This window comes from Capricornis sumatraensis, chromosome X (genome assembly GCF_032405125.1).
Source record: "Capricornis sumatraensis isolate serow.1 chromosome X, serow.2, whole genome shotgun sequence".
NCBI classification, from domain to species: Eukaryota; Metazoa; Chordata; class Mammalia; order Artiodactyla; family Bovidae; genus Capricornis; species Capricornis sumatraensis.
The window spans coordinates 66548186-66574364 of NC_091092.1; the positions used below are offsets into that span (position 1 = coordinate 66548186).

Consider the following 26179-nt stretch of genomic DNA (forward strand, 5'->3'; position numbering starts at 1 on the left):
ATATAGGCTCAGTGGTGCCAAATTATGTTTATTTTACATTTTCCCAATGATAGTTTCACATCAAAAGAAACTTTCCAGTAAACCCAATTTAGGTGTGGTTGACCTCATGCCTGTCTACCTCTATAGGAAACATTATACTTCTCCTTAGGAACAGAAAAAAGTCTTTCCCACCCCTTCTTTCCAATTTCCCCCAAACACTGTTAGGCCTAGTAAAATGTAGTGGGAAATACAGATTATTCTGTTTGAGAAAATATATTATTTTTATTAATACATCCTTATATTTCTCAGAACTTTATTGGGATGTCATTTCCTTTTTTCCTAAAGTCTGCCACTACCTCAGTGTTTATTGGAGAATGCGTATTTGCTTAAGTTCAATTTCCTCCAAAAAGCTAACTTGCAAAGCAAAATGCAACTTTTACTGTCTTTGTAGGAACCTCTGTCACCATTCCTAAGAGGAGGCCATTTCTTTCCAGGAAATAATGTTATTTATGAAAAAACCATAAGAAAAGTGGAGAAACTAAATATGGACCAGGTATGTGAAATTTGTTTTAAGGTTTATAAGTGTATGCTTTTGAATTATAAATATTTTAATAGAGTTAAAATGACATTCAATTTTCAAGTGTCAGGTGAGACCACTATGAGTCATAATAATACTTTTTTATATTTACAGCCCTTCATATCATCCTTAACAATTTCATTTAGATTTCTTCATTTGAAGTATTGTCCCCATTTTACTGAAAGAGAAATTGAAATGAAGAGATGCCAAGTCATGGAGAAAATTAATGGTAGAATCTGAACTTAATATAGATATCTCAGTGTTTTGTACATTTCTTTTAAACTAAGCTCACAAAAATAATAATTTAAAACATTGTAATTTTTTCTTAATTAATTTAATATGAAATGAATTTCTAAATGAACACTATGAACAGATGGGCAAAATACTCTTTAACTGTAAAAGATCTAGAAAATGAAATCTTGAAGTCAGGTTTTTGAAATTCCATTAAGCTTAGCCGAGACCATGTACAGAGTACAAAACTACAGCAGGGTGATGGTAATTCCATGGCATTTAGAGCTCCTCCCTCCTTGTGCCCTTCCATCCTTCAAACAGAGTTGTTACTGAAACCAATAGACGTTTCACATTGACATGCTCAATGGGTACAAGCATGTTCAGGCCAGACAAAGCCTGGGATTTATCTCTTGAACTACATTAGTGCAATAGCTTCTTAAGCCTTTGGTAGCAAAGTACTACAATCTGAATGGCTTGAAACAACAGAAATTTATTGTCTCGCAGTTCTGGAGGCCAGAACTATGAAATAACCATATTGGAAGGGCCATGCCTCCTCTAAAACCTCTATGGAAGGAACTCTTCCCTTCCTATCTCCTAGTTTCTGGTGGCCTCAAGCTTGTAAATGCATAATTTTAATTCTCCATTGTCACATAGCATCCTTCCTGTGTGTCTTCATGTGGTCTTCCCTCTGTGCATGTTTGTCTCATGTCCAAATTTCCCATTTTCATGAGGACACTAGTCATTCTTGATTAAGATTTATTCTAATAACCTCATTTTAACTTGATTACCTCTGTAAAGACCCTGTTTCCAAGTAAGTTCACATTCTGAAGTACTGGGAGTACTGGGAGTTAGGACTTAAGTGATTTGGGGGGGAGAGGTTTAATTCAACCCAAAACAGATAATTAAATACTATCAAACGAATTTTGATCACAAAATCATTTTTTCTCATATGCAAATGAAACATTAAAACATACGAAATTCTCCTTTTTCATTTTTCTTGGCATGAGAACATATCTTGTTTTTATTAGTATTTATGGGCAGTTGTTACCCAGTTCATTGGAATTAATATATTATTTACTCATTTGATACCCAGTAATAATGAAATAGAGTAAGCTCTCAGAATCATAAACATCCAAATCTTTTAAGATTCTGGTCTGCTTCAAAAATTGGATATAGTCTGAAGGAGTTAGTATAGTACATATTAAACATATATTTTCCAGTTTCTGTACATTATGATACAAAATAGAAAAACTTCATGAAATGTCAGTTTTTCAAAAGACACTTTCTTCAAGCTACTAGGTTATAACATCTGTCCTTTATCTAACTAAACTCCCAAAACAGTAAGCATGACAGTTTTAAATAGTAAGGAATTTTTGAGATACATCATTTCACACTGCTTCTAACTTCTTGTTTCAAAGAGAGTAAACAGCTTTCTAAATCTTGGCCCTAGAAAAAATATTGAATATCCTGTACATTATTGTTGCTACATATCTGTAACAATTAAAGATGTTTTCAGTGAACATTGCTGCTATTTACTATAATATCAATAGCTAAATTACTATTAACTTGACTATTTACTTTTATATGTCCACTATTTTTATTAATAACTTAAATGATTTGGGAGTTTGGGAACTGCCATGGGAGACTGCCTAAGGCTTAAAGGAACCATGCATATGAAAATACAATTTCTCTGACCTAGCTTAGTTTCCTCAGTGACAGAAACATAATGGGATGAACTGGATAAAGCTAGAGTCTGGATGAACCTGCTTAATGCCATCATGAAGTGAAGTGAAAGTCACTCAGTCATGTTTGACTCTTTGCAAGCCCATGAACTATACAGTCCATGGAATTCTCCAGGCCAGAATAATGGAGTGGGTAGCCTTTCCCTTCTCCAGGGGATCTTCCCAATCCAAAGATCTGACCCAGTTCTCCCACATTGCAGGCAGATTCTTTACCAGCTGAGCCACAAGGAAAGCCCAGGGATACTGGAGTGGGTAGCCTATCCCTTCTCCAGCAGATCTTCCCGACCCAGGAATTGAACTTGAGTTTTCTGCATTGCAGGTGGATTCTTTACCAAACTGAGCTATCAGGGAAGCCAATGTCATCATGAGACTAATTTTTAAAAAAATGTCATCATGAGACTAATTCAAATAGGACTAGCTTTTAGGGGATGGAACCTGTCCAAAAAAGAGGTCTTTATAGTAGAAGGATGGTAAAGTAATGCCAGTGGCAAGATAATTATCCAATTCATATGGATCAAACCTGGGTCTCCTGCATTACAGGCAGATTCTTTACCATCAGAGCCACAAGGGAAGTCTATAAATTGTACTCTGTGTATATTTTTCTTAAGCAAAGAAGAGAAATACATGGTAAGATATTTGGTAAATCAGAAATGTTTGAACTTTGTACATTAAAAACTCAGCTTGTGATATGTCACAAAAGTATGAGAAACATGAATATCTTGCTTCGGAAAAATAATTTTAGCAGTCAGGTATGAGGACTGAAAACTGAAAACCTGCTAAGACTTCAGTGGTACCAGTTAGTGGTTCACAGGTCAAATAGGTTTAGGAAAACCGCAAGACATCTCAGATGGAGAGACTGTCAGCATTCCATTCAAGAGTCAACTGATACATTAATAAGAAAAGATGGTTGAGGAATGGGTTTTGTTTTCTTTATTGTCGTTTCAGAGTTTTTCCTCATCTGTTAAAGGACACATTCCCCTCCCCCCCGAAGGAATTTTATTTCAGTAATGTACTAGCTCCTCATTGGGGAAAGTTTTCTCCAACTATCACCCTGACTTTTCCTAATCTAGTGTATGAAGGTATTTTGTAACATAAAAGAACAAAATTTTCATACCAAAAATTCTTACAAAAGCTAGATAATACACAGTCAGACTTCTAAACTGTGCAGATCTTACTTAGTGTTAGTATATTTGTAGAGAAGAAGAAGAGAAAAAAAAAGAGAGAGAGAGAGAGAAAGATTCTATTTGAAAGCAGCTTGGAGAAAATTATTCTATGAACTGATTCTGTGACCTTTATTTATATGTTTAACAAGGCAGTTCCTACTTGTAAAATGTGTCTCTTAATATATATTTTTTCCAAAATATTTTTATATACATGAAAAGATATTTGTATACATGATAAAAATTTCAAAGCATAAATATAAAAGGTACAAAAAGAGTGCAAAAAATCTTCTCTGTCCTGATCTTTTTTTCCCTCAGTTCCTCTTCCCAGAAGCAGTCATTCTCAGTGTTTTTGTTCCATGCATATATTTAAAAGCAATTGTATATGTTTGTAAGTATACATGTGTATACATTAAAAATATTATACACAAGGAGTATACTATATTCATTCTTATGCATCTTGTTTCTTTAATTAATACAGTTTGAAAATTATTCCATATAAAAATTTTAAAATTTGAAGTGCCTTACTTCATTAACATAGTTCACCTTTCCACAGTCAAAAGGAAATAGAGCATTGAATTTATACTTTCAAGGTTAATTTTATGTGCATGAATGTAGCATTATGGTTCAAGCAGAGTATTTTTATTCTGTGAAAGTTTTTTTTGAAAACTGGCTTTAAGTTATCTGTTTTCAAAGTAGAATAAAACAAAATAACATAGAAAATTCAAACATACCTGAAATCTTCAAAACTGAAATAACCAGATATCTTTTCTTAGCCTGTGCTCAACACTTACCAGAAACAAAATCACAGTAAATAAGCAAACAGCTAACAAAGATTTAGTTTAAAAACAAGTTCCAAAATATTTTGAAGACAGTACAAATTCTGTCTAATGGTCTGAATGAACTCTGAGCAAGAAGTCATAAGTTCCAGACCCAATTTTGCCGTTAATTATACCATCATAAGTAAATTATCCTACCTCTCTGGACCTCATGGTTTTTTTTTTTTTTTTTAACCTGCAAAACTAATGGGTGGTTGATGATTAAGTTGATGATGATGATGGTGACAATGATAAAACTTGATAATGATAATAGTAAACGTTAATTCCCACCTTCTTTATACTTGGCACTTTGCAAACATTAGTTAATTTACTCCTCACAGCAACCCAATGAGGTACATACTATCTCCCCTTTCACACATGAGGAAACTGAGGCTTATAAAATTGCATATACAGTTTCTCAAGATCACAGAGTTAATGGTAGAATCAGAGTTAGAATCTATGTTTTCAGGATCTGAAGGTTCAGTTACTGTTTTCCAATCTTTTTTCTTCTTTTTTTCCAATCTTTTTTCTTAATTTATGCTTGATTTTCGTAAGTGTAAGAACTTCACTTGCCCCCACTGTGACTCTATTATGCTTCTGACACTGAAAGTCACTACAATATTTTATTTTCTAATTTATATCCATCAATATCTTCAGTATTATAATATTATGCAATTAGATCCTGAAGTGCCTATTGAATCATGAATATTGAGTGAATTAATTAAATATTAATTAATATTAATATTCATTTTAGTTTTAGTGTTAAGTATAACTGGAATATTAACTTAATCAGAACATGCAACTCCATGGCCAACTTAGGTAAGTATTTGGATTGTCGCAGCCACCTGATCAAATAAAAATAGAATTCAGTACAACTTTTTTCCAATGGAATAATTGGAAAACTAATATATCACTTATTAAAACTATAAATCCTAGGGCTTAATTTATCTTGTGAAAGAACACATTCAATTTTTAAAAATGGATTTTCTTTTATTGATAATTTTTATTCTAAATATTTTTGGCTTGTGTATGTATTTTAGGAATGCTATCCTCAGGTTCAGTGCAATCATCACATTGTTCAACAGCCCCAGATCATCCACTCTCCACACTGTGAACAATCCCATTCTAGTCAGAAAATTCAAACCATCACAGGAAGTGATTCAGTTTCTACAAACACTGGAATTGAACTGTGTCATGGTGGCTCAAACCATACACATGAGCAGGTAAGATTAATGAAATGATTCCTTGTAAAATTGAAATAATCTCTTAAACCCTTCTCACACTTCAGTAGAGATACCCACATTAAATTTTCATCAAAATATTGAGGGGTTATACCATGGGGATTTGTTTTATTATGGCATTTTTAAAATAAAATTTTCTATCTCTTCTCAGAACACAAAATAATTCAGGTATATTAATACATTAAATCTATGAGGGAAGTTAGAAACTGATAAATGAATATCTAATTTATAGCTGAATGGATCCAACAGTTGTACAACATTAAATATTTTCATGACATATGATATTTAAGTGAAAAATGAATTAGAGTTGATATTTCTAAGATGATTGTAATGGTCACATTTCACAAGCTGGTAACTTTTATGTTTTCTTTGCAAATTTGGTATATTAACTCAGGTTATAATAGGAATACATTTTATTGTGTGTTTCATTAACAAGACAGAAACTAAAACTTAGTTGCTAAGAAGAAATCTGTTGGAATGCAATCATCAGTGACTAATTTATGTTCTGAATACTTTGGAACTTTGTGAACATCTGTTATATAGGTGTTAAAGGAGAAAAAGATGGTCTTGAATCTTGGGAAAACTAGAAATAATAACTGGAACTATGGAAAATAAATAATTTGTATGTTTTCATATTTTTCCCAGTAAAAAATAATTTGTTCAACTGACCTCTCTCATAGGCAACTCATATGCAACTGAAAGACAAAATAAAAAAGAATAAGAAAAAATAAAGGACCCTGCCCATATAAAAATATGATTGTTTTATATTAAATATGCATGAGGTTATTTCTAAAGACTGAAACTTTGAGATATGCACTTTGGCAATATTGGTAAAAACAAACAAAAAAGAACCATGAAAGATTTAAGACACATTTTTTTTTCCAACTGATAAAGCCTAAAATTATCTTTTCCCTGAATATCATATCATGTATGGAAATACTGGCTTTAGAATTATTCTAACATGGTCCAGATGATGTTGAATTTCTTAAATGGGTTAGTAATGACAATTAGAAAGACATTTTTCTAGGTTAAATTATTTGAAATTTTCATTTTGTAGGTCTAAGTTCATCAGTTCAATATGTTACTTTGCTTTGTTTCTGTTTCCTCATCATAAGACTCATCACCCATTTCTTACAGAGTTATTGTAAGAATAAATCATGTCTTGTATGTTAAGAACTTAATGATTGTTGAGTACTGACTGTAAGTACTTAACAAATGGTAATTACTAGTTTACAGTAATAATTATTATTTGTAAGCATTAAATCTTCACACCAGTTACTATGAAAAATACAAACATCAGTAAGACATTGTCACATTTCTCTTAGGTACTTATTGTATAATAGGGGAAAGTGGCAAACATATAAAATATTATACAAAGCAAAGTATGTCTGTTATAAAAGGAACATGCAATGAGCTTTGGGAATAGAAGAAAGATGATATTAATTTCAAAGGAAGATGTAGGAAAGCTTTGTTGAGAAGGAAGAGATTGACCTGGGTATTGAAGAGTGAATAGAATTTCCATATGTGGTATGGTGGTGTGTGACATGGACATCCTAAGAACAGGGAGTCACATGAAAAATTGATATATTTTGGAAAGTACATTTTGGGTTTCAGGAATAGTGGTTCGGTTTGTATGACAAAGGAGATATGGGATGAAGACTATTAGAGTGTAAGATTTAAATGATATATTAAGGCCAGATCGTGAGGCCATTGCCATGGCACGATCTTAGTTTCTTGACCAAGGATTGAACCTGGGCCTTCAGCTGTGAAATCATGGAAACATAATCACTGGACAACCAGATAATTTCTGAAGGTTAAGTTTAAAATTTTGAACTTTATTTGGCAGGCAATGGAGAATGATTGAAGGTTATTAAGTAGGAAAATATTGATAGGTATGATTAGATTAATTCTAGAAGCTTTGTGTAAGATAAAGTGAAATATTGATTAGTTTTCTCTTCACAGTGATCAGAATGAAGAAGATATCATTATTGCCTTTATTGTTTTTTTAATTTAATAACTTTACAATATTGTATTGGTTTTGCTATACATCAACATGAATCTGCCACAGGTATACACGTGTTCCCCATCCTGAACACCCCTCCCACCTACCTCCCCTTACCATCACTCTGGGTCATCCCAGTGCACCAGCCCCAAGCATCCTTTATTGTTAAGAGAAGAAAACTGAGGTTCGTAGAAGTTGTTACTTGCAAAGGCTTTGCATAGCTAGCATGTGGTAGAGCCAGGATTTGTACATAGTTAGCTTGACTCCAGAGCTTACTGAGAGTTCCTTCTGGAAGTTGAGTCAGCAGTGTGGAGAGTCCTTGGTCAATAATGTAAACATGAGTAGGCCAATGGGTTAAGAGTCTGCCACTGGAAAGGCTTTAGTGCTATAACAGAAAGTGGACTAGCTTCAGGGTAGGAAGATCTGAGTTCAAGTCCCAGCTATGTCTTTTCAAGCTGTGTGTTCTTAATAAATATTAAATCTCTCAGAAATATCTTCATCCATAAAATTCTGTTAGCAATGTCTACATCACAGAGTTGATATAAAGACTAAATGAAAATATATTTGATGTGCTTCATAAACTATAAGTCTACAACATGAAAAATACCACAGAGAAGGATTTGCAGAGAGATTATTAAAAGATATGTCAGCAAAGTGTAAAACTTGTTTTTGTCTTGATTTTAATTAATTTATTTTAATTGGAGGATAATTACTTTACGATATTGTAATATTTTGCCATATAAAGTGTAAAACTTAAGCTAAGATAACGACAGTAGGGATGAAGTGAGGGACAATTATCAGAGATGGGAACAATATCACAGGATTAAGCATCTTATCCAAAGGCAATGGTAATGCTATGATATACTTTTATCAGCTTAGTGCAAATAATAATATATTTGACCAAAGCAGATATTGTCTGTTTAGAAAATGGGCAGAGTTAGGTAACTAATATATTAGTTTCTATTTTATTATTCATCCTTTAGTTTAAGATTTGGATTTAGTTCTGGTAAAGGCTGGAGGCTTTTTGTACACTTTTTTTTTCTGTGTTTTTTTTTTCAGTATTTTATGTGGATAAAGTTGAAGTGCTGCTGAAAACAGAATAGCCCTGGGAAGCTTAGAGCTAGTAATTTTCACCTATGTGGATAATATAGAATTGGTTCCATTTCTGGTCAAAGTGAGGATGGGGTAACCTCATTGTGCAGATCCCATGGCCAAAGCAGGGTAGAAAATGAATTGTCTTACCTAAGCTCTTTGGTGTTTACACGTTAGTCTTTCACATGAGTGGAAGAGTCTTTGAAGAGTAATAGAGCAGATGTCAGTTAGGCTTTTTTTCTTATACTAAAGGTTGACCCATTTTTAGTTTGTGTTTAGAGTTAAATTGCAATTCAGAGGTCAAGGAACACAGACTTTAAATAAAATTATTTGGGTTTATAAAACTTGATGATGCTAAAGCTGAAACTCCAGTACTTTGGCCACCTCATGCGAAGAGTTGACTCATTGGAAAAGACTCTGATGCTGAGAGGGATTGGGGGCAGGAGGAGAAGGGGACGACAGAGGATGAGATGGCTGGATGGCATCACTGACTCGATAGACGTGGGTCTGAGTGAACTCCGGGAGTTGGTGATGGACAGGGAGGCCTGGCGTGCGGAGGCCTGGGGTCGCAAAGGGTCGGACATGACTGAGCGACTGAGCGACTGAACTGAACTGATAAAACCTGATTCTGCTGAGCTGCGTGAGCCTAGGTAATTGACTTTCACTGGACTGAACATCAGTTTCCGTATCTATAAACAGGGAGAATCACACTTAACGTGCAGTATATCTACAATAGAATTAAATGAGATAAAATATGTAAAGTATCCAGCTTAGTGCCAAGCACATAGTAGATGTTCAAACGAATGTTTGAATCTTTACCTTTCCCTCCTCAAACTCAGGCCCCAAATCCTTCAAAGCATCAAAATAGGAAATTGGTTCCCATTTTAATAGTTTTCAGTTCAGTTCAGTCTCTCAGTTGTGTCTGACTCTTTTCAACCCCATGGAATGCAGCACGCCAGGCCTCCCTGTCCATAACCAACTCCCGGAGTTTACTCAAACTCATGTCCATTGAGTTGATGGTGCCATCCAACCATCTCATCCTCTGTCATTCCCTTCTCCTCCCACCTTCAGTCTTTCCCAGCATCAGGGTCTTTTCAAGTGAGTCAGTTTTTTGCATCACGTGGCCAAAGTATTGGAGTTTCAGCTTCAACATCAGCCCTTGCAATGAATGAATATTTAGGACTGATTTCCTTTAGGATGGATTGGTTGGATCTCTGGCTGGCTGTCCAAGGGACTCTCAAGAGTCTTCTCCAACATCACAGTTCAAAAGCATCAGTTCTTTGGTGCTCAGCTTTCTTTATAGTTCAACTCTCACATTCATACGTGACTACTGGAAAAGCCATAGTTTTAACTAAACGGACCTTTGTTGACAAAGTAATGTCTCTGCTTTTTAATATATTGTCTAGGTTGGTCATACCTTTTCTTCCAAGGAGCCAGTGTCTTTTAATTTCATGGCCACAGTCACTATCTGCAATGATTTTGGAGCCCAAAAATATAAAGTCTGTCACTGTTTCCATTGTTTCCCCATCTATTTGCCATGACTAAATCACCTTTAAAGTGTGTTCTAAGAAGCATTAAAATATTTTTTTTTAAAATCAGGTGTCCAAAAACCTGGCTTCAAAATATTTCAAATAAAACTAATTTTTGTATGTTTTCCATGGTTCTCCTTAGAAACATCATCATTTTGGTTTCAAATTCAGAACATCACTGATCACATTTCCTTTCTCAAGGACATTGAGAATAACATGCTGTGATCATTTTCCTGCCATTAGCAAGGAACAGATAATTCCACATATGTTAGCAACAGGAAAAAGATCAGCTGAACTTGTTTTTTATTTTATTTTATTATTATTTTTTTAAAGTTGTCATATAGATGGTGTTTAAAGAAAGGCTCAAATAATTATATATATAGCACACACAACTCTTTTGCACTTGGCTTGAGACTTCCAAGGAAACTTTTAGAGTCATGAGAAGATGTAAAGGGAAGAGTCCTGCTCACTTAGTGCTATTGCCAAAGAAAAACTCTCCAACCTCTAGTGTCTTTCTTCCATCATTTAAAAATTTAATTTTTGTCAATATCAGGACTGTATAAATCTTAGTGTCAGGTACTTTCTTTTTAATTTATTTTTTAATTGGAGGAAAATTACTTTACAATGTTGTGTTGGTTTCTGCCATAATTATACTTATATTCCCCTCCCTGTTGAGCCTCCCTCCCCTACCCCCATCCTACCCCTTTAGATCATCACAGAGAAGCCTGGCTGGGCTTCCTGTGTGAAACAGCAACTTCTTACCAGCTATCTGTTTTACACATGGTAGTGTATATATGTTTATGCTACTTTCTCAATTCATCCCACTCTCTCTCCTGTTTCTGACAAGTGTCCAGGAAGCTTGTTACAATATTTATTTAACATAAATCATTCACTAATGATGGAAATTTAGGGCTGCTTAGCTCAATAAACTCAGCAGTTCTGCCTGTTCCCTCACTCAGTCACATGTGGTTCCAGTCCTTCTCCATCTTTATTGCCTTCTTCATCTCATTATTGAAAATGAGCATCTTCTGTGCAAAATTCTCTTCATTGCTATCCTTTCCCCAAATTTAACTGGTGTCTGTTTTGGACTCATTTTTTTCTCCAATACCAGCCTTGTCTATTTCCTGTTACCTCTTGCTCTTGTGCCCTTTTGAACTCTTGTTCTGTGACAAACAAAAATTGTTCTTTTATTTTTACTCTTAAAAATATGGTTTTTTTTTTAATCAGAGCATGCATATAGATAGCTTAAAAGTTCAAATAGTATTAAATGGCATAAAACAAACAGCAATTTCCTGTCCCAACTCTTTCCATGCCTGCCTGATCCCCAGAGAACCATTTTCAACTCTTAGCTTTTTTTCTTCTGGTGTTTACCTTCATATAGCTAAGTAGTATGAATATACCAATGCTGCTATTTTTTAATTTATCAATATTGCATATTATCTGTTGGTAATTCTGATACATAAGGATTTAGTTCTATAAATCCCCCATCTACCTGTTTCTATCCCTTTCATCATCTCAATATAGTTAAACTGCCATTTGGGGGGCTAAATCGTTATTCAATGTTTATATTATTCTATTATTGCTTATGAAAAAATTATTTACTGCTGAACCAATTTGTGTACTGTTTTGCTATTTTTATTAGTACAACTATTATTTGCTGGTGTTAATAATTCCCTAAGTTTTTCATTTGTTTGGTTTTCTATGTATCTATTGCTAATTCTTTTCTCAGTACAATTTTATACAGCTAAGTGATCAACCGTTTCCTCTCTTTAAAACCTTGCAATCCATATACACTGCTCCTCTTTGCTCATATTATCACTACTACTGATTTTCTAGTCACTCTTTCCATCCTTCAACAGTTTCACTGGCAGGCTTATAGGCTTCTTCCCACTTTTGCCTATCCCCTGCCCTGGAATCATCTGTGAGAACTTCACCACCATGAAAGATCACCATGTGATCTTTCCCATGCTCTGCCCTCATGATTCTTCATCACTGTTGATTTCTTCATTTCTACTACATCTTCAACTCTCATAGACGTTGGCCACTCCTTGAACCTCCTCATCACTTGAAACTGTATTTCATCTGGAATTCTGAATGTCTCATCACTTTTCTTGCATCTCCTACTTCCCAATTCCCATTGAACCTTGCCCTTAGAAAGCTTTCTCACCCTTAGTTCCAAACCAGGCTGGTGTCCCTTGTCAGCTGATTCAACAATGCTCTTGCTAGAAAACCTTAAAATTGTTGTTGCCTTCTCTGATTAATCCTCACTTCACTGATCCCTTACTTTGGATAAACTGCCATCCACTTTCTTTGCCCCTAGATTTTGACTGCTTCATGTGTTAAAGTTCACAAACTAGGCCAATTTAATCTCATATATATTGTCTCTATCTTGCTGGACTCCTTCTGTTGCTGCTGCTGCTGCTGCTGCTGCTGGTGCTGCTGCTACTAAGTTGCTTCAGTCATGTCCAATTCTTCGTGATCCCATGGACTGCAACCTACCAGGCTCCTCCATCCATAGGATTTTCCAGGCAAGAGTACTGGAGTGGCGTGCCATTGTCTTCTCTGCCTTCTGTTGCTAGGCAGTCCTTTTAGTTAATTCTAATTGTTTTGCCACCATGGTCCTCAATATCTAATCCTTACTTTTTCCACCCTCTTCATACTCCAGGTCCCACTGCTATTCTCTTACTCTCTGCAGGTGGCCTTGCCTTCTACTGAGAATGGGCAGTGGAAGTAAGATTTTATTGTGCACTAGAATCAGTTGGCAGGCCTGTTTAAATAAAGATTGGTGAGACCTGACAATTTGCATTTCCAAGTTCAATGGTTATCCAAAGTTTATTTGGTCCGGGTACCATGATTTGAGTTCACTATGTGAGCTCCTTCAACACTACTTCATTGAAAAATTTCTCTGTACTTGGAGCAAACTTTTGATTCTTTGGATCTTTAAGAATTAAGAATCTAACTTCATCTTCAAGTGACTCCCTTAGCAACCCTACCAATCTATTGATTTATGATCTTAGTCTTTGTTCCCTTCATCTGCAAAAACCCTGAAGCAGGAAGGCATACTCACTGCCTGCCATTTCCTCACTACTCACACATTCCTGAATGCTTTGAAAACCAGATTTTAGTTTCAACTTTCTCCTGAAACTGCTTTTATTGATCTCTAGGTTGCAAATTTCACTTTCTTTTTTGGTTTCATTTTCATCTTACTCCAATTTGATGATAAGTGATTCTGTTGATCCATTGTATTCTTGATATTGTTTCTTCCCATTATACTATACTGCTGCTTCTAATTCTCAAACTCTTCTTCCTTCTTTCATCAGATCTTCCCCAGAAACCCATCCTTGGCCTTCTTTTCCTTTCTCTACCTCTTCTCCCTTGACTATATGGTATAAAATCTTCACTTCTATGACTTTTGCATGATCACCTTTACATGGACAACTGTCAAAATTTCTCTGCTAAGCTCTAATCCATAATTTATTTATTTATTTGTTTTTGGCTGTGCTGGATCTTCATTGCTGTGTTTGGGATTTCTCTAGTTGCAGCAAGAAAGGGCTACTCTAGTTGTGGTGTGCAGGCTTCTCATTGCAGTGGTTTCTCTTGTTGGGGAGCATGGGCTCTAGAGCATGTGAGCTTCAGTAGTTGTGGCACATGGACTCAGTAGTTGTGGACTGCAGGCTTAGTTGCCCCAAAGCATCTAAGGGGATCTTCTCTGATTAGGGATCAAACTGGTTTCCCCTGCATTGCAAGGCAGATTCTTAACCATTGGACCACCAGGGAAGTCAGTCTAATCCATTATTTTTTACTAATTGATCTCTCGACTTGGCTGTCCCACAGTCATCTCCAGTTAACCACATATAGCTTTTCATTTTATTCCCTCTATTAATGATATCTTCAGTGCTCTAATTACAAGACTTAAAATTTACTTTCCCTCTCCTTTGCCACCTCACAACTAATCAGTTGTCAAGATTCTTCCTACATAAAATCACTCTTACATAGCTGAAGTTGTGTTTCCTTTGTATAACTCTTTTACCATTTGATCTGCTTTATAGCTCTTATCAACTGGTCAATCTATTATATACATCAAAGTTATTTAGACACTTATCTTAGCTCTTCTAAAAGACCATAAGGACCTTGAGAGAGTATCTTATGTCTTTTTTCAGTAGCACTTAAAACTGTACCTTAAAACAGTACTTAGTAAGTTCTCAATAAATGTGTGCTGAATGAATGAAAGCATCATGCCACTGAGACCTTTTAAGTACTTCCTGTGTCTTGTGGGTATACTTTTTAGCCTTTGGGTTAAGGAAAAAGTTAGAATGTAAGATAAATTACATTGAAAGAGCTATTTCATATGTGTAGTGAGTTCCTCCACTGACTCTGCTTACATAATAAAGAAGTGGTTCCATTCCTTGAATAAATTACATATTAAGGAATGGCAGAATAAAGAAATGAAAGAGAGGTGGAGAAGAGAAAAAGTCAAAACAAAGATGGTTCCAAGAAGTTATGCATTAAAAATACATATTCATTTAAAATTAATTTCTTTGGGATATGTATCTCCCATTTCATTGCAAGAAGTATTTAGACTGGCTTAAAAGAACAAATAAGCTGTAATAGATCAGAAAAAGAAATATCAAGAACAGTATAAATATAAAGGAACAATAATTCCAGAAAGAAAAGAGCACACAGAAATGCAGGCCACAGAGTTCCATGCCATTAGTAAAAGTGGGCTAAAAACTTGGCTCTGAGATTTCTGGAAACCGCAGGGAGGGAAAAAAAGAAAAACATGATTAGTGACAAAATTCCCATTGTTCACAAGAAATAGCTTAATAAATTTTCACTAGTCACTTGTATCATAGGAAAATAAATTTTATTTTCCACTCAAAATTATTTAAGCTGTTACAAATGTTACAAATTCAATCACTGGTATTCATTATAAAATGATAATCCAGACTATCTACTTTATTTTAGCTGGTTAGGAGTGGAAGAATCATCTTATTTCATTAAAAAAAAAATGCCCAGCCTATACATATACACCAAAAGAGGGGCAAGGACAACATCGACTAGCTTTCAATAAAGTTAATTTTAGTTGCTTTGTTAAAGCACCTCTTTCAACTAGTGTTTTTCCATCTTCTATAGTTAATATTTAGCCCCAATGGCATATTTTATGACAACTTCCTCATGCAACAAATGTTTACTGAGCCTCTACTATGCTCAGTTGCTATAGTAGGAGCTGGAATTAAATAAAGATATTAAAACTGAGTCTCTACTCTCTGGTAGCTGAGAGTTTGTAAATAATTTATAACCATCTCCTGCTCCTTTTTAATAATCATTATTCAAATAGCCAATTGTCCATATGTGTTAGGTTAAATAAAGATATTATCTTTATGATGATTTTTACATGAGAGTTTAATAATTTACTCATCCCCACTAAAGCAATACCTCCAGCAACTTTACTAAATAGGTAGTAAATTACCTACACTTTACAGTTGAGAAAACTGAGGTTCAGAGACATTAAGCAATACATACACTACTAGGAAATGGGAGCTCCACTTTGGGCTCAAATTTCGATTCTTTTTTCATTACAACACTTTGCTGCCTAGGGTTACTCATAGAAAATTAAATCTTTATTTCAAGTACAGGATTGTTGTTATAAGTCAAGACTTCATTTTAGAGTTGTGCTTGTTGTATAGTACATTCAATTCAGTGACAACATTTATTGGAAATCTTCTATGTACCAGGTACTATAAATGCAACATTTCTTTACTAAAATATCTGTGGAGATTAAAATAGCACTAAGGATTTTCAGGACCTAAAATCCTGACACACTTTTTCCTGCTAGGATTTCTTTTTGTGCTACAAAATAGGAAGAGAACAATTACTGTTTTCTTTCTTGCCTTGTTAGCCATATGGCATGGTACATAAAATGAATTTCACTTCACAGTTTCAGTCTGACAACTATGAAATGTCTCAAATTAAAGCAAAATCAATGAAGTGGTAACCTTATTTATCTACAAGTGTCACCATATCATTATAAAGTTTGCAGGATAGTAATGTATACATTGTAAGCTTTTCTTAATAGTGACGTTTTCTGTTGTCACATAGCAAAAAGTTACTACATAAGAGGGTTTAAGCACAGAAGACCTTGTTAACCTTTTAGAGGGTTAGGCAATCATATATAATTCCTTTTATATAATATGGCATTTTAAGGGCTTTTGAATCTGCTAAGCAACCATTCTAAATACCTGAATGGTATAGTGGTTTTCCCTACTTTCTTCAGTGTAAGTCTGAATTGGGCAATAGGAGTTCATGGTCTGTGCCACAGTTAGCTCCTGGTCTTGTTTTTGCTGACTGTATAGAGCTTCTCCATCTTTGGCTGCAAAGAATATAATCAATCTGATTTCGGTATTGACCATCTGGTCCATGTGTACAGTCTTCTCTTGTGTTGTTGGAAGAGGGTGTTTGCTATGACCAGTGAATCCTCTTGGCAAAATTCTATTAGCCTTTGCCCTACTTCATTCTGTACTCCAAGGCCAACTTTGCCTCTTACTCCAGGTATTTCTTGACTTCCTACTTTTGCATTCCAATTGACATTTTGGGGGGTATTAGTTCTAGGTCTTGTAGGTCTTCATAGGACCGTTCAACTTAAGCTTCTTCAGCATTAGTGGTCGGGGCATAGACTTGGACTACTGTGATATTGAATGGTTTGCCTTGGAAATGAACAGGGATCATTCTCTTTTTGAGGCTGCATCCAAGTACTGCATTTCAGACTCTCTTGTTGACTATGATGGCTACTCCATTTCTTCTAAAGGATTCCTGCCCACAGTAGTAGATATAATGGTCATCTGAGTTAAATTCACCCATTCCAGTCCATTTTAGTTCGCTGATTCCTAAAATGTCAATGTTCACTCTTGCCATCTCCTGTTTGACCACTTCCAATTTGTCTTGATTCATGGACATGACATTCCAGGTTGTTATGCATTATTGCTCTTTACAGCATCGGAATTTACTTCCATCATCAGTCACATCCACAGCTGGGTGTTGCTTTTGCTTTGGTTCCATCTCTTCATTCTTTCTGGAGTTATTTCTCTACTGATCTCCAGTAGCATATTGGGCACCTACAGACCTGGGGAGTTCATCTGTCAGCATCCTATCTTTTTGCCTTTTCATACTGTTCATGGGATTCTCAAGGTAAGAATACTGAAGTGGTTTGGCATTCCCTTCTCCAACGGACCACGTTTTGTCAGAACTCTCCACCATGACCCGTCCATCTTAGATGGCCCTACATGGCATGGAAAGGCTGGCACTTGTGCTGTCTGGTCTGTACCATTTCCTATGGCAAATCATGGGGATTCTGCTCAGAACACCAACCCTTCCTCTCTTCCCTGCACTTAAAAACAAAGTGCAGGATGCTACCTCTGAAGTTTGACCCGTCTGGGTCTTTAGCATGGCGAGGTGTCTACTTTTTCTCATCACACCTCTTCAAGGTTGGAAAGGTATCCATTCCTTCCCTGCCTGAGGATGACCTCTATGGGGGCCACTTCTGGTATAGTTCTGCCCTCTGTGCGACGCAGGAGTGACTGTGAGAAGATACCCCGTGTCCAAGGGTAGAGAAGCCCCAGCAAGATGGTAGGCTCTGGAGCAGTGCCTCTTGTTGAAAGTGAAAGAGGAGAGTGAAAAAGTTAGCTTAAAACTCAACATTCTTCAGGCAGAAGAGTTGATGTGAGATACTTTTATCTCAAGTATCTTATCAACTCAATATTGTCCCAGAGAGAAAACTTCCATCCATTAGAGCTACCATTATTCTGACTGAAAACATTCCTGTTTCATTGGGAGGCTCTCCATCTTGGCTTTTTCAAGTCAACAAAAACATGGTTATGAGCCAACTCTAAAAGAAATGGCAAAACAAGCAGTTCCAATAAAACTAATATCTACTAACCTGTGATTTAGTAATGAAAATATTGCTACCTGGTGCATGATAGATTTTGGTTGGGCAATTTCGTTTTATTGAGCATAGTTCCATCAAAAACTTAATAGCAGATAAGAATATGCCTTCTGTCTATCCTCTCCTCCATACTTTTGAAACCAACTGGGTTTTGGTTTTAACTGTGTTACTTAAAAGTTATCATAATTTGTGTACTGTATAAAACTAAGGAGGAATATACCCACAAAGGAGTAAAATTTTGATTCCTGCTTTTCTACCCTGACAGCTGTTTTGTCAAAAGAACCATTCTACAATTTTAATGCTCTCACTTTTCCTCAAGCTGATTAAAATTTATTACCTGAACTTGAGTCATATTTTTCATAGTTTCACAATATGAAAATCAAATTCTTGACTGTTTCCATACCTAGCCCAACTAACCTCCAACATAATGCAGTTAGGGACAATGTAATTGCCAAGTGGTTGAGAACACCAACACTAGAGGTCTTCTGGAGAGGTAAAACTGTGTAGTAATTCTGTGTCCTGGACTCTGTGATTCTTTATTTTGATGTCATACTGAAATCATATGAGCAAAAGTTTTAGTAATGGTACTAATTACTAATGTGGGCAAATAATTCTATACCCAGCCTGTTTACTAGTATACAAGGCAATGATAAGAGAATATTTGAGTAAAAATAAAAAGGAAATAAATACTTTAAGATAAATTGAAATATAAAATCAGTTAAAATAAAATGGAAAGGAAAAAAAGCTCCAAGGCTTTCACAGCATTGTTAGGTCATTATAATCAGCTAAGAGAGAAAAATAGGCAAGATGCTAGGTGTATCAAATTAATCTGCAGATTTTAACAAGGAGCTCAGTACTTGAATATTCTTGGCTAAAGAAATGCCTTTTTCTACTTGGGAATGCTAACGGGTTTGGGAGGGACACAGAGAGGTAAGGCAGGAAGGTGTTATCTCACTAGCTAGCCATAGCAATGAAATAACCTGAGGGTCAATGGAATGACATTGACACGACAGCTAAATTTTCTTTTTGTCCAGTTAACTTTGATCTTTAAAATCATATTTGAAATTGTGTTTTTAGGCCACTCCCAGTTTGATGAATACATAAGGTCCATAAGGGAGAAATGCATGAATAAAACATGAAATCAAAAGTTAACAAATATTCTGAATAAAAACTTGCCTAACTTTGACCCTTACTTCCTGAGAGGGGTCTGTCACTGAAGAGCTCACTGCCAAGATTTGGAAATCTAGGTAGACCTCAAAAGTCTGTCTCCAACTCTTACTACAAGTTCAATTTTGTTGCTGCAATTAGACTTACCTGAATTTAGGAAGAGGTTGTAAGGGATCACCATTATGTTCTTGAGGATGCTGCTTATACTCTTTTAGGCTTTTTTAGCCATTCTTAGTTAGTTACTTTAAGATAGAAACTTTTAAAAATTATTTTGAGAATCACTTGGCATTTGGGTCTCATAACCAAGTAGATGACTTCTTTCATTTCAAAGATACTTACTGAACAACTATAGGGTGTTCAATCAGCAATGTGCTAGATACTGTGGAATATACCAGAAAGTATGATTCGTTCTTTACTCTTAAGTTTATTTCTTTGGGTAGCAGAGGTTGCTGAGAAAACCAAACAATCTTATCTATGACCCTATTGATAATAATTTGTGTTTAGGATTTCAAATCTCTCTGAGGGCTATGAATTTTCTACATTTGGCTGTGAGCTAGTTTTTCCCATGTCAGGTTGACTAGATATTCAGCTCAAATAATAAATGCAGTAAATCCAATAAGAAATAATAAAAACACATTGAATTGAGAAAGTTTATTTACTCTTTTAGCTGTGCTAGTAATCAAATAGATTTTTATTGACATATTCAAATCCAAATGAGATTAATTCATCTATAGTCAGTATAATTAAAGTAAGTCACATTTTCTTTTCCAACAAGGGACAGATGAATAAGCCATGTGATAATATTGAGCCATTCAGGGATTTTGATTTACTTGTTTTACTTTTTATTTAAGCATCTATATTCAAAAATGTTCATGTAGATTATTCATATTGCATTCATTAGATCACTTAGACTTGACTGAAAAACTGAAAATGCCATTACAATGTTTTTTTTTTTCTTTAAATTCCTCCCATATTGAAAAATGCATATGACAGCTGCAAAGAAATTTTAGTGGCTTCATTTATGTGATGACTTTGTGATGTTACTTGTATTAATAGGCTATTTCACTCTTTTCCTTTCACATCAAAATATCTGTGAATTTAGAAACACTTAATATTGTTTATAATAGTGACTGATGTTTTCTTTAGGTGATAATTCAGGATGACAGCCCTGAAAAATTGGACCCGAAATACTTTGGAGAATTGCTTGCTGATCTAAGCCGCAAAAATATGGATCTATATCACTGTTTATTAGAACATTTGCAGAGAATTGGAGGAAGGTACTATAAACATATAATTTGCCTTTATGTTGTAGCTTTCAAAAACTTTACAATACCCTGGTATTTTTTAATAGATTTTATTTTTTAAAGCAACTTTAGGTTCACAGCAAAACTTAAGTACTTTTAATGGAGTAATAAGATAATTATATGAGCAGTTCAGTCACTCAGTCATGTCCGACTCTTTGCGAGCCCATGGACTGCAGCACGCCAGGCCTCCCTGTCCATCACCAACTCCTGGAGATTGCTCAAACTCATGCCCATCAAGTTGGTGATGCCATCTAGCCATCTCATCCTCTGTCGTCCCCTTCTCCTGCTGCCTTCAGTCTTTCCCAGCATCAGGGTCTTTTCAAGTGAGTCAGTTCTTTGCATCATGTGGCTAAAGTATTGGAGTTTCAGCTTCAGCATCAGTCCTTCCAATGAACATTCAGGACTGATGTCCTTTAAGATTGACTGGTTGGATCTCCTTGCAGTCCAAAGGACTCTCAAGAGTCTTCTCCACCATCACAGTTCAAAAGCATCAATTCTTCGGCACTTAGCTTTATTTATATGAGCAGATATCAGGAAATACCTCATTTTAAGAGTTAATGGACTTTATGAAAATCATCAAACAGATCATACCAGCTCTTTTAGGGTCAAAATAGAATTAAGTGGACCTTCTTTTCTAATGTTCTTTGATGTCAAATGCAATCACTTGGGCAAGGAGCTCAAAAAATGCATGGCATACTATGACATTTTAAGATATTACACTGATGATATAAGATTCAATCCAATTGCTAACACACTACTGTTTATCTTCCATTGATGTGTGCTCAACATATGAAGACCAGAGTTTGATATACATTTAGGATTATATATTCTTATAAATCTTACATATTATTTTAAAATGTTATATAAATGTACAAATATTTATTTATAAATTGATATGATAACATTATACAATAATAGATATTTAGGTATATAAACATGAACAATTTTATCAACTGTTCATGTGTAGATGAGAGCATATTATGTCATGGAATGAATTTCGTGAACTATACTCCAAAAGTTGCCTTTACTACATAATCACATCATATATGTGGTCATCTGTCAGGCAAAACTTAGGAAAGCTTCATAAATTCAAAAAAACCTGGAGGACAAAAGAAAGTCAGTAGAATTCTTTTCTAGTTCAGACTCCACCAACTTTAGATTCTTCTACTTCTTAGAAATCTTTAATCTCTTCTCTATCTCATTTCTTTCTACTTATTACAACTTTTTAAATATAAATTTATTTATTTTAATTGGAGGCTAATTACTTTACAATATTGTTTTATTAGCTTTCTCCTCCCCAACTTTTCTTGATTTTGTATTTATGGTTGCAACTATTCTCTTAACCCTCACCCTCAACTGCCTTGCTTCTTTATTATATTGTCCCCTCACTTAGCAAAATTCCAACCCTGGATAGTCTAGTTCTCTGCCTTATCTATTGTCTTCTTTTTTCCTCTATTCAATGCTCATTGCCCACTACTCCTAGAATTCAAACACTACCCCATGAGGGATGTTTTATTTACCTTTGTTTCCTTGGTGCTTAGTGTGATGACTGGTTTACTGTGGCACTTAATAAATATTTGTTGAATGAATAAATGAAAGAATGCTTTCTTTATGCTACATCCATGCTGTTGAGCACAGTTAGAGACAAGCACAGCTATTTATTTAAATTGGGATCATTATTGGTTTCCATCTTTAGCTAAGTTCAACAAAGTTTTATGCTAATAAATATCCTTTCCCTTTATCCAATTATTTCACACATTCATTCATTTGCATAAGGTCACTACCTTAAAAGCTTCCCCCTCGTTCTTAATAGTCTATTGCATGTTCACTGTTGTGCCAGACACTGTGCTAAGTGCTTTTTAAATATTATCTAGTTTGCACAGTAACCATAGAAAATTTAAAATTGAATTCCCAAAGAGAATAAGTTATTAAAATCACATAGCTACTAAGTGCTTGAGATGGATTCAAACATTTTTGAGTACTCTTATACCTATAAGCCATGACTTGGCTTTTCTGCAAAGCCTTCCCTAGATACTGTTTGGTTTAGGTGTTCCTCTTCTGTGTATTAATCATGCCCTGTGAATATTTCTGTTAGAGTATCACATTGTGAAATCAACAGCAGATAGAGACATTCTTAAGTACCCTGATTGTAGATCTAGAGTTCGTATCCTGGGTTCATGTCCCAGCTTTTGTTATATACTAGATGTGTAGTATCAGGCAACTTGTTTAACCTCTCTGTACTTCAGTTTCTTCATCTGTAAAATAGGGATTATAATACTAATACTCATTTCATAGATTTGTTGTAAGCCATAAATGATTTATATAAGACATGTGCTTAGAAGCAACAAGAGCATCATGTGAGAACTTGGAAATTGACCTACAGAATCAAAAACTCTGGGGTAAGGCCGAGTAACAAACCCTCCAGAGGCTTCTAATACATGCTCAGGTTTGAGAATCACTGACCTAAGGCTACAAAAGTGACAAAATCTGGGACTAGAACATATGGGAGAACCTTTTTACCTTAGGCAAATCACTTTTATACTAGCTATGTGTCTCTGAATTGTTAAATATATTGCAGACAATTTAAAGAAATTACCAACTTTTTGAATCATCAAATTTGAAAAGGTTGCAGGATTTAGACCAATTTTACACTGGTCAAATTTTCTGTTAGATCAGTTATGTTTGTGTGAAGGATAGGACAAGTTAACATTTGTGTTTAGATTGTCCAATACCCATTCAGAGGTCATGGCCTTGACAAAGTTGTTACTTAATAAAGGCTTATAGAATGAGAAATAAATAAATTACAAATTTATTAGTCTCACACAAATTAGAAGTAGACAAAATAACTGAGCAAGCAAGTTAAATATTTTATAATGATCTTCCAGCTAAAAGTATAATCTGGAGTTTTGAAATAACTTCCTCTCATTGAAGGTTTTGATAAATATACATGGGTGACCTAAATATGTAATTAAACATTTCAAAACATTGAATTTAATTCCTAGAGTAGCTAAAATATCAAAAAGAAAATAGAAAGTTAGTGTCTCCACATTAGTAAACACTCCAGAGTGGAGAGGATCTCATAAAATTTGGGGGCTTAAGAGTGTTTGCTTGTCAGCAGGTTGTCAGTCTCTTTCTCTTCATTCCTTCCCCTCCTTTCATCCTCTTCATCTTCTTCCTCTCCTTTCTTTGTTTTTTCCTTATTAGATTCCTTCCATCCTAGGAGATGAGATGACATACAATGAGTGCCACTTCTTTTTTTTTCTGCCCATTGTAATTCTAGCCACTATTATCTTGTACTAAATGGAAATGTAATACACATTGACCTTTCCACCTTCCAGCTCTGTTCTCTTTGTTTCCACTCTCTCGTTTTCCCACCCCCTTGGTCTCCACTTTTCTTCTCTTTCTAAATTGTAATTCAGCAATGAGTAAGCTGGAGGGTCAGGATAAAGAAAGGTTATCTTATGAAACCATTTTGGTTACATTTGTAAATTTCAGTATTATTTGCTGTTGATTGTTCCTTGTTTTGTTTCCTTATTTGTAGTAAGAAGTGACTAGAGACATGTTTACTAAGTTGGCATTGGAATTATAGTTTTAAACATAAAAGGTCTGTGATAATTCCAGTTAGCATTGTGACTCATATTTTAACTTGTTTAATCTTCCATATGCATGCAGCTGCTTTAGTAACACACAAAAAAAGTAGAAGGGCTTCCCTGAGAGCTCAGATGGTAAAGAATCTGTCTATAATACAGGAGACCTGGGTTCGATTCCTGGCTTGGGAAGACCCCCTGTAGAAGGGAATGGCTACTCACTCCAGTATTCTTGCCTTGAGAATCCCATGGACAGAGGAGCCTGACAGGCTACAGCCCATGGGGTAGCAAAGAGTCGGACATGACTGAGAGATTAACACAACACAACAACAACAACAAAGTAGAAGATATTTCATTTTTTTCACTATGGACTCCCCACAATTTCTATTTTGGCCACCCAGGAAATACCACAGTTTTGTATATGTACAATACATACATAGGCAGTCATGCCTTGGGAAATGAAGTCTTCAGGTCTCATTCTCCACATTAGCTTATGTATTTTTATAAATGCATGCAAGAGGCTTTGCACAGTGAGGGATCCACTTACCTTTGTAAGGAATACTCATAAACACTTACATAGAAGGTAAAGGTAGGAGTTAACATTACTAGCTTATATGTCTAAAATACTTTTCTATTGTACTTGACAATATGGCAGTTGTATATCTATGATTTCCTAAGATTGTTTTACTTTAAAATATTTTGTTTTGCTGTCAGAACGTGTATACTTGTTTTTTGTTTGTTTGTTTGTTTGAGAAGTATGTTCACCATATGTATTTTGGGTCCAACATTTCCACTAAGGGCAGAAGGAACAAGTAGGCAAGAATAAGGTCTTGTCTGTTGCCACTGACAATGTTAGAACTGTATCCATCCCAGCTTTCACCATTTCCCCAAGAAGCCAGTGCTAGACTGGTATAACCACTAATAATTATCTTGCAGCATTTGTCTACCTCACATGGTTCCACAAAGGGCCTTCCAGTACTCATGGACAAACCCTCATTTTGATTCCGGAAATTCTATTACCTCACTAAAATTTTGGTCATGTTGCTTAAGGCTGTGTCCCTATGTAAGCATTTGAATATCCTTTAAGCTTTGTCACTGATATACATATATATATACACAGTGTAGTATAGATTGAATGAGGTAGTCTTACAAGTTTTGGTTTGGCTTAAAATGGTATGAATAGCTTAAAGAGACTGTAGGGAAAAGCTGAAATCAACATTGAAAGGGAGCAATACAAGGAGAAAAAGAGTTGGAAATAGAGAATGACTGACTATTATTGTTATTGTTCACTCAGACGTTATTTGTTGCCAAACACTCAAGACTTCTACATCTAGTCACAAATAGACTGGTTTAATGGATAGTACTAATTCTGCATATTCTATTGGTTTGTTATTCTTTATATTTAATAGATCAGCTAATTCCATGAAAGTTATCTTTATTTTTGTCAAGTGCCATTTTAGTTAGTTTTAAATTTTTCATTTGGATTATAAATTTCATTTGAATATATTATGACATATCAAAAAGTAAGATAAAATATTTATAACACTAACATTTATATATGATCAATGTATATATTTTCCTAAGATTGTCTATTTTTTATTAATTCTTGCAGCAAACAGGACTTTGAGTCTATAGATGAGGTAAGTGCTAAGAACTGAAAATCAAATATAGTTGATAACAAAGCAGATTCTGATATTTACACTAAAAATATTGTTTTAATTTGGTATCTTTACTAGACTGGACACACAGGTTAGTGAAAGATACAATGATCCTTTTGCCTTTGAAATGATATAATCATTTATATCTTTGTA

The 26179-nt window shown here is 35.0% G+C and overlaps 1 protein-coding gene across 1 annotated transcript in view; it reads left to right on the forward strand.

The window, feature by feature from the left end:
• The window catches only part of POF1B (POF1B actin binding protein), a 91959-nt gene that overhangs the window by 46113 nt on the left and 19667 nt on the right, over positions 1–26179 (forward strand). The window contains exons 4-7 of the mRNA XM_068963182.1: positions 431–532; positions 5548–5730; positions 20624–20754; positions 25981–26008. Of these exons, the coding sequence (XP_068819283.1) occupies positions 431–532; positions 5548–5730; positions 20624–20754; positions 25981–26008 (444 nt within the window). The remainder of the gene's footprint in view (positions 1–430; positions 533–5547; positions 5731–20623; positions 20755–25980; positions 26009–26179) is intronic.